General features: G+C 34.7%; 1 protein-coding gene across 2 annotated transcripts in view; it reads left to right on the top strand.

Annotated features, from left to right (window-relative positions):
- Positions 1 to 10,289, top strand: part of LOC110449118 (VWFA and cache domain-containing protein 1-like) — a 29,164-nt gene that overhangs the window by 410 nt on the left and 18,465 nt on the right. Inside the window, exons 2-8 of one of the 2 annotated variants that reach the window (XM_021495754.1) lie at positions 2,033 to 2,221; positions 2,748 to 2,810; positions 5,973 to 6,134; positions 6,857 to 7,065; positions 7,859 to 8,018; positions 9,019 to 9,229; positions 10,134 to 10,259. In XM_021495754.1, the coding sequence (XP_021351429.1) occupies positions 2,066 to 2,221; positions 2,748 to 2,810; positions 5,973 to 6,134; positions 6,857 to 7,065; positions 7,859 to 8,018; positions 9,019 to 9,229; positions 10,134 to 10,259 (1,087 nt within the window). In that variant the 5' untranslated portion in view covers positions 2,033 to 2,065. Of the gene's footprint in view, positions 1 to 2,032; positions 2,222 to 2,747; positions 2,811 to 5,972; positions 6,135 to 6,856; positions 7,066 to 7,858; positions 8,019 to 9,018; positions 9,242 to 10,133; positions 10,260 to 10,289 lie in introns of both variants that reach the window. The other variant, XM_021495753.1, reaches the window with a different exon arrangement.

Genomic DNA, 10,289 nt, shown 5'->3' with positions numbered 1-10,289 from the left:
GGGAGGGGGGGGGGTGTTCCATGATTTAATACACCAGGAAGTGCCGATTGGTTTAAAGAACAGGAAACTATGTTTAAACTGAATGTTAGTAAATTGCAATGTCAAATCAACAAACCTACCGGTGCGACCGGAAAAGTACCCCCCCATAATATGTAGTCTGCGTAATTAACCTGTATAGTGATAATACTGAATAGGTAATACTACATACACAAGTTCTTCAAGTTTACATCATTCTGATAAGAAAACATACACAAGTGTTTAAATTTTCCATTATGTTGNGTAATTTTTGTCAATGGGTCTAAGCATACAGAATGTAAATATTGATCTATATCTACAAGTGTTTCATTATTACTTTTCATGATAAGATAACATTGAGCTATGAGGACAAGTGTTTCAATATTCCATTACCATGATAAGATAACATTGAGCTATGGGGACAAGTTTTTCAATATTCCATTATCATGATGAGATAAAATTGAGCTATGGGGACAAGTGTTTCATTATTACTTTTCATGATAAGATAACATTGAGCTATGAGGACAAGTGTTTTAATATTCCATTATCATGATAAGATAACATTGAGCTATGGAGACAAGTGTTTTAATATTCCATTATCATGATAGTATTACATTGAGGGAGCTATGGGGACAAGTGTTTCAATATTCCATTATTATGATAAGATAACATTGAGCTAAGGGGACAAGTGTTTCAATATTCCATTATCATGATAAGATTACATTGAAGTATATGTACAAGTGTTACAAGATTAATTAGATTATATTATCTTGATAGTATTACATTCAGGGAGCTATAGGAACAAGTGTTTCAATATTCCATTATCATGATAAGATAACATTGAGCTATGGGGACAAGTGTTTAAATATTCCATTATCATGACAAGATTTCACTTGCACACATGTTACATGTATAATTATTATTGTAAGCTTACATGTGTATATATTTATGTTTATATTATAAAGGATAGTCTGTTTGCCAATGCATAACCGTGACGTCATACATGATTACTTTCTGTGGTCACCACTCTTATATATATTTTAAAGGATAGAAAATAACTAAACACCAATACAACTCTTGATCAGCTGACTATCAACTGACGTAGGGATTTAGTTTCTTTAGTTGGTTACACTGGAAACCAGCCCTGTGGGTTCCACTGCAGTTATACCATGTATCACTCAGAATATAATCCTGCACATCCGATAGCTGACCGCAAACTTACATACAGTTAGGGTACAGGTACTTTAAAGTTTATTTGATTTGATATAAAGATATTTACATCTATCATTATTAAATCAAGTATATCACAATGAAATAAGTCGTACGATGTGATTTAGTTTAGACCCTGTAAGTAACTGTTCAGCTAATATGTGTGTCATTTTGGCATTAACCGCGAATTGGTTTTCCTTAATCGAACGTAACCCTTATATTTTTAAATTCATCTCCATTGTAATATAGTTTCAAGATTACCATACATGTAATGCATTGTTGTATGTTTAGTTGAGCTATACAGACTTCAAAATACGTTCATGAAATCTACATCTTTATGATTTCTGTGATATTTTTTACAATTATACTCCTAATTATTCTTGTAAAAGAAACCTTTGTACCTTTGTGTTATTAATTTCTAAAAGGTAAAGCAAGTTTTAACTAATTAAAATATTATTAGCCAAGAAAAGAGCTGATCAAAATTAATTGCCTCCTCTCACGTGAGATGATAACAACCTCTGTCGTCACAAAGCTTTTTGTAGTTTGACAAACCATGTATATATTTAAGCCAGTGTAAGTGGTAACACACGCATATACATGATTCATGAAGTCATCACAAAGTATCACAAGGCGTAGATGGTTGTTCCAATATTTTTGATAAGATAGTAAATCCACCAATTGTCTACCCAGTATCCTTTAACAAATTGCTTGGCTCTTCTGTGTTGGTATAAAGTGTAAATGATATAATCTATGAAAACAAATATGTTTATATCCTACATTTGATTATTTTGTTTTTGTTTTGTTTTAGGAACACACATTCAAATAAAGACGTTAATCAGTAATGGGGAGAGGACAACGCCCTATAAGTGGAGGGCTTGTGATAATACTGCTCATAACAAGTTCAAGCCCGATAACACACTCTGCTCTAATAAACGGAAACATTTTCAGCTCTACTGTAAAAACATTTACAGACAAGGTTGGATTTCCCGATATACAGGTACGAATCTTCATAGTTTTCGTAACAGGTAACTCGTTGTGATTTCTTTATAGACTTATTTGTTTTAATTGGTTATCGATATAACATTTCTTCCATGGTGTTTGAAATCGTACACGTGTACTAGACTATACGAGTGTACACAAGTACTAGCTTTTTCTGTGTTTAATTTTAGACTTATAGAATAAACCAAGTATATGGATTCATTTAAGGTTCAAACTTATTCTTCGGCAAGTTTTCGATGCCTTTCTCAGGTGTAACGTTTATCACGTGACTCTGGATAGCATTGTTTGACCTAATAGTGTTGGTTGAGGATGTGGTTCTGGTTCAGTTCATTTCCACTACATCTGTCATCGTTTTGTCAAGTGACACGCCGAGCGTCGAAAACTCCAGAAACACTGATTCTGTGAGGCAGCTTGCTGTGCTGTCAATATGGAGGGATCATGAACCTATTCTGAAATATGAATATATACATTTTACATATAGACAATGTAATTGCAATTTAATGCTTTCACAATTTTATTAACAGACATTATACAATGATGCCCAATCCACATCTTTCGAAGTTGAAGGAGTGAGTCTTGTAGCAGAAGTAAGTAATTGTTTATTACAATTTCCGTGAACGTGCGGCTTAGGATCAGTTCATTTTGTGTTGTAAAACTACAATGCAATCTAAAGATAAACAGAAAAAAATGCTTCCATTTAGTACCGATGCATTATTGTAAGGTATATAATTTATATCATTACGTTGTTTATGAGATTGTTTGAGTAGAGTGTGTTATTTTATCATGACAATGAGATCAGTATTTATGAGATTTGTGGAAATAATCTTTGATCCGTCTTTAATTCAAGTTCTTTACCCCAGTGTTGTTATCACTTACAAACTTAACTACGCATCGTGTATAGTATTATACGATTGAAATCGTTTTTACAAAAGCAACAACCATGTGTGGCTTGTCGTTTTTGATTCTGAAATATTTGTGATCCTTAGCATTTCAAAATATGCTTCAATCGTTGAATAGACGGCATAAATGTGGAGACGACACTCGTATAGAACGTACTTCCTCCGACAGCCGTTATAGTGTGCCCCAGTCCCGACTTATTGGATAAACCGTCTTGGATTAGGAAACGTTTTTGGTTTCCCACTCCTGGACAGGATTTTATCTGTCAACCATTTAATTATGACGTCACGTAAGAATGATTTGCGCAATTTACTTCCATTACTGCGTCATGATCATGTCAATTGTTACCCCGATCGGAAACCAAAAATCATTTCATTTCAAAGGGAAACAAGCATTTTCTCCTAAACTCGTGATGGCTGCCTATCATGTTTATTTAACAATCATTATTTTAATTTTCATATTGTGACAGACACTCCGTAATCCTCGTGTGTTTGTACCAAAGTTGCTGTTAACTAATTGGAGTAAGATAAATATGATTACCACCAAGCACTTGTTGGGAACCTCTGTATGTCTAACATTATATATTTGTTTGATATGATTTCGGTGGATTTGCATTGATTAAAATTCTAACTTTGAGGTGATATTTTTATGAATATGATTTTTTAGCTCACCTGGCCCGAAGGGCCAAGTGAGCTTATGGCATGGTGCGGCGTCCGTCGTCCGTCGTCCGTCCGGCGTCAACTTTTTACTTTAAACAACTTCTTCTCATTAACCAAAAGGCCTGGGGTGATGATATTTTGCCAGAAGCATGCTGGGATGAAGGGCTTCCAAATTTGTTAAAATAAATGACCTTCATCTATTTTCAAGGTCACAGGGGTCAAATACATTAAAATCTTTAAGCAACTTCTTCTGAATAACCAAGAGGCATAGGGTGATGATAGTTGGCCAGTAACGTGCTGAAATGAAAGGCTACCAAGTTTGTTCAAATGAATGACCTTGATTTATATTCAAGGTCACTGGGGTCAAACATGTTTAAAACCTTTAAACGACTTCTTCTGAATAACCGCAAGGCCTAGGGTGATGATATTTGGCCAGTAACATGCTGAAATAAAGTGCTACCAAGTTTGTTCAAATGAATGACCTTGATTTATATTCAATGTCACAGGGATCAAATATGTTTAAAACCTTTAAACAACTTCTTCTGAATAACCAAGATGCCTAGGGTGATGCTATTTAGCCAGTTACATGCTGGGATGAAGGGCTACCAAGTTTGTTCAAATAAATGACCTTGATTTATATTCAAGGTCACAGGGGTCAAATATGTTTAAAACCTTTAAACAACTTCTTATGAATAACTGAGAGGCCTAATGTGATGATATTTGGCCAGTAGCATGCTGGGTTGTAGGGCTACTAAGTTTGTTCAAATAAATGATTTTAAATCATATTCAAGGTCACTGAGGTCAAATATGTTAAAAACATTAAACAACTTCTTCTCAATAACCAAAATGCCCAGGGCGATGATATTTGGCCAGTAGCATGCTGATATGAAAGGCTACAAAGTTGTTCAAATGAATGACCTTCATTCATATTCAAGGTCATAGGGGTCAAATATGTTAAAAACTTTAAACAACTTCTTCTCAATAACCAAAATGCCCAGGGTAATGATATTTGGCCAGTAGCATGCTGAGATAAAGGGCTACAAAGTTGGTTCAAATAAATGACCTTCACCCATATTCAAGGTCACAGGGGTCAAATATGTTTTTAACCTTTAAACAACTTCTTCTCATTAACCAAAAGGCGTAGGGTGTCGATATTTAGCCAGAAGCAAACTGGGATGAAGGGCTACAAAGTTTGTCAAAATTAATACCTTCACCCATTTTCAAGGTCACAGGGGTCAAATATGTTAAAAACTTTAAACATCTTCTTCTCGATAACCAAACTGCCCAGGGAGATGATATTTGGTCAGTAGCATGCTTGGGTTAAGGGCTACCAAGTTTGTTCAAATGCATGACCTTCACCCATATTCAAGGTCACAGGGGTCAATTGTCTTAAAAAACCTCTAAACAACTTCTGATGAATAACCAAAAGGCTCAGGATGTTGATATTTAGTCAGTAGCATGCTGGGATCAAGGACTACTATGTTTGTTAAAGTGAATGACTTTGACTTATATTCAAGGGCGCAGGGGTCAAATTTGTTTAAAATCTTTAAACAACCTCTTCTGAATAACCATGGGTCCCAGGATGTTGATAATTTGCAAGTTGCATCCCGAGATGAAAGGCTATAAAATGTGTTCAACATAATGACTTTGTCCGACTTTCAATCACAGGGGTGAAATGTTTTAAAAGAAATTAACAGGATCTTTTAAATGCATTTTAATCATAAATACTGATAATTTTCCTGTAGCTTTATTTTAGATCACTTTTAAGGTTATAAGTATGAGATTTATACCAGGTGAGCGATGCAGGCCCATTGGGCCTCTTGTTTCATGTAGCATGCTGTTGATACTAAATGGTATTAAAACAGCTATGACTCTCCCAGATAGAACTATCAGATAAACATGTAAATTCACCGCTGCAATTTTGTTATGACCTTTGGTTATCCGCCTGTGATTTCAGTATTCCATCGTTGCGTATTGCAGAGTTATTTTCTCTTGGGAGCAGGTATTGATTGTTACGTAATTGGTTTGTGTGAGAAAATTACGTCGTTTTCTCAAAAATTGATGACGTTACTCTCACAAACAAATGACGTAACAATCAATACCTACTCCCAAGAGAAGATAACTCTGCAATACGCAAAGGCGGAATTGTCGACAGGTGATATATGACATTGCTAACTCTTTTTTCTACCACAGATTTCCAATTCATTGGGAGTCAAGTTTAACGGACCCGTATCAGCAGCAAAGAAAATCAAAGAGGTAGTGGAAGCAGAGGAAGGAAACTTTTCTCCTACCCTCTTATCCTCCCAGTGCTGCCAAAGTGTTGGGGTCTCTTACAGTTCAAAGTTCAAAACTGACGTAAGTTTGGACAGTGGATGTTCGTTAGTTAAGATAATACCTATTCGTGGATTTTACAACACACATTTAATTATAGTATAGAACCAATCGTTATTCCAAACCAGAATGTCGTAAGTAACGTGGTTTTAATTTTCTCAACACAAACCCATGAGTTGACCCTTTAAAATTTTCTTATCCTAATCGAAGGAACTAATGTCAATTTTAAATTAAGAAAGTATTCAGACATACAAAAAGGGGGATAAATAATGATATTTTCTTTAAAATAACTGTTCTCGCTTTATTACGTGGGGTATTTTTATTCAGTGGTTTTTACTCTATTTAGGACATGTAACGTTATTATATAAATGTTCTCGAGTTGACTGAAGGTCGACGCACTCTAATAAGAAGTGTTTAACCAGTTACAGTAAACCACTTGTTATTAGATTGCGTCGACCTTCAGTAAACTCGGGAACATTTCTATGATAACGTTACATGTTTTAAATGTCTTTTCTTTTTTTGTCTGTCTCTACAATTTTAAACATTCTGAAAGCTTTTGGACTTTTTAATAAAATATGAGTCACTATAGCCATTTTCAATATTCAAATTGATGTTTGTCTTTTATCTTTAACTTTGTTTGATGTTTTTATTTTGCATTTGTTTTTGTCGACCGTTTGTTGGCCCTAATGACCTCTCCTGTGTTGATGGGCCGTTAAGCATTGATAATAATAACTCTGTTATCAAAGGTGGCGTTGGATAGATCGTGTACGCAGATATCGAAGGATGCATCCCCTAACCGGAACTATCCCACAAAGGCTGTAGAGGATGCTATGAGGGAGAATGCTCGCCTAAACCCCAACCTAAAGTGGCAGTATTTTGCCAGCGAGGAAGGTTACTACCTCAGCTGGCCGTCTGTCCGACAGAGCGACTGTGATAACTACGACCCACGTTTCAGGTAGTTAGCTTTTTATTTTATTAATTTCCATTTTCACAAGAAAAAAAATCAAGTTGACACACATGATTGAATAAACACAATTGATGCATCAATTTATTGCTATTCCAGTTACAAAAAGGTAAATAAATAAAATAATTGAAAATAACAGAAATTATCACACTTCATTAATAGCTCATTGATGATGCATGACCAATTAATAATCTTTCGATAGCCACACAATTAACCATGGTGTTTGCTCATATATTAGGTTGCGAAAAGGGTTGGCTGCCTAGCCAATTTTGACAATTATGATACTATTATATGTAATGGAGAATATGGTCTTCTATTGAAATTGTATCCGGTAAACTGCTATCGTGCATTACACAATTGACTGTAACTTATATCTGAGGTTAACTTACAGTCATCCAAATTATTTCAATTTTACAATGCAAGGTATTACTATCATGAATACTTACGTTGTAGTGTCACAAAAACTGAAGCAGGAAGGAGCGCACTCTCCTAATTATTCAACTCTAAGATTCATAAATACATGCTGGATAATGACCATAATTCAACATCCACAGTATTATATACGATTGACAATTGTTAATGAATATATGAATATTTCTATGCATTGAATTAAGAAATATAATATTGCGATCGATCATTGTTTGATTATAGCATTACACTTATAGTTAATGTATGATAATGTTTATATTTTTATCCCAATACTTGATATATAGTGACATTTGGAGGTGTATTCAACAGGATCAATCGTGTCATTTTTATTTCGTGCTACTTATACTACTTGCAGACCGTTCTATGTGGCGACGGCTACTCCTGTTCATAAGGACGTGGTCGTCATATTGGACCAATCAGGGTCAATGGCTGGACTGTACAATGGGGTCACGTTGATGAAAATCGCACAAGACGCCGCTAACACTGTTCTGGAGACGTTAAATCCAAATGATAGGGTAAGTGGTTCAACGTTTTGCAATACGTTTCGATATTTCAAACTATGAAAGTTACTATTTAAAATCCGACCATCAACAAGGCAAAGGAATGAAATCACTTTGAATAACTACTCGATGAATCGGCTACTATCACATTTGAATAAAAATACTATTACTAAACCTCTTCAATGGATCGTTTATTTACATATTGTTACCAATACTTAAATTGAAAAAAAACTCTCTTAAACTACAGACAGTTTCCAATGCTCAGTATCTTATGTTCTGAAATATGATATTATCTCTATGTCATAAGTGATGTCATTGATTTGTCATTTTGATCAGTGAATGTTACTGCGTAGGACATGTAAGCTATTGACTTCTCTTCTGGGAAATAAACCTTATTTGAACAAGTTTGCCGTGAAGGTTTTCTGCTTTACTTTTTAAATAATTACCGTTCGAACCGCTAATATAAAGGCATTGTGTTTGCAAGAAAAAAGAAAAAAACGCCTATATTTTCTTATCATGAGTTATCCATCCGCCAAACATCTGACAAAATGTTAAAAGAGTGTTTTCAAATATTTTTGAAGAGCTGTTTGCGAAATATGTTCCTAATTTAAAGATGTTTTTTTGACGTTAATAACAACCTCCAAAACGTCCAAACAGTCACTCGTGTTTGTTAGCGCTGTAACTGGAGTTCAAAATAAAGGCCTCTTTTTTTCAAGCTGGACAGCTCGCTGCGGATGAATACAATATGCTCGCTTTAGGTCAATTCGTAGCTTCGTATTTCTAGTGCTAGGGCTTCCGCTGTCGGTAGCCAAAGAAGCCATTGGCTCTTTCCTTTTTATCATTAGTTACTAGCTTGAAAAATAGAAAACAATCTGCAACTAAAACCAATAATCTGTCCCCTACTTGTGTACTCTGGCCGACTACAATTGTGTATACATGGCTGCATTTCTTTTATTTATATAAAAATTGTTTGTTTCGCCTTCATGAAATGCATGTATTTGTTACCTTTATCTAGGTTTCGGTTGTCGCCTTTGAGTCAAACGCTGCAATTGTTGGAGTATCAGAACGTTCGTGTCTCAACCTTGAATTAGCATTGGCAACGCCGCTAAACCAGAAATATCTCAAGAGAAAGATAAACAGTCTGACAACAGGGTTTGCTACAAACTATGAAGCGGCACTGACAAAAGCGTTTGATGTTTTTGAATCGTCTTCTAATATCCTAAACGGTACACATAGAGGTATACTATTTCAATTTATTTCATTCACACCTCACGTTGAGTTTCATGGCATGGCTATGTTCAGCACGGATATATGTATATAATGATAAGAATGCTTCTTTCATTGAATCTTTCATTTGTTTTTACTGGATGGCTAGAAATAGTGTTCCTCTTTTGAAACATTCAACAAGTCAGATAAATACGGTATATGACAATGATAAATAAAACAAAATTTGTCACGACTTATGTTTGCATTTAAAAGACAAATATTTCCTATATGCAGAATTCCAGGATATTATTTTTTAATTATTTTGTAATTGATCACTTAAACACATATAATGGGTACCGCATGTGGTGCCGCACCAACACTTACCCTTCCTAAGAAGCTGACATGTTTGTGAGGTGGCTTATAGTGTTGCTGATATCCGTCCCGTCGCGATCCAATGTAAACACTATAGCAACTTCATTCTTTGACATATTTTGATCAAACTTTATCCAAAGGTCCAGTATGAGAATACTGTTGATATCTCTATGTGGAGGGTTCCAAGATCAAGGTCAAGGTCAATGTTGCTGTATATAAAATAATCATCAACTGATTAGTTGTGCTCACTGTAGCTTCTTTATTTCTTAACAGATTTTGATCAAAGTTTATACAAATTTTAGGAATGAGAATACCTTGGATAAGTTTATGTTTCAAATGTCACTGTATGTTGGTATTCATAGAAAAAAAATCGGTATTTCTCCATTTATCACCTTGAAATATGATTATACCTTGAATGTTACATATTTCAGGGTGTCAAAATTAAAGTTGTACCTATTTATAGAAAAATTATCAATCACTGAAACGTAAATCTTAAGGTCATTTTCTATTTTCTATTTTTATTTCCACAAATTTGAATTGTTTTGTTTTCAGAACAGGTAATACTGTTTCTAACAGATGGGAAAAAAACGGCTGGTGGTGATCCACTAACAACGATAGCACAAAGAAATCAAAAACTCGGGAACAGAGTTATGATCTTTACCTACGCTCTTGGGAATTGTAAGTTGTAATCGCTGTAAATCAAAACCT

This window comes from Mizuhopecten yessoensis, unplaced genomic scaffold, assembly GCF_002113885.1.
Source record: "Mizuhopecten yessoensis strain PY_sf001 unplaced genomic scaffold, ASM211388v2 scaffold4505, whole genome shotgun sequence".
In the NCBI taxonomy this organism is placed as follows: domain Eukaryota; kingdom Metazoa; phylum Mollusca; class Bivalvia; order Pectinida; family Pectinidae; genus Mizuhopecten; species Mizuhopecten yessoensis.
This window is presented reverse-complemented; position numbering and strand designations above follow the sequence as displayed.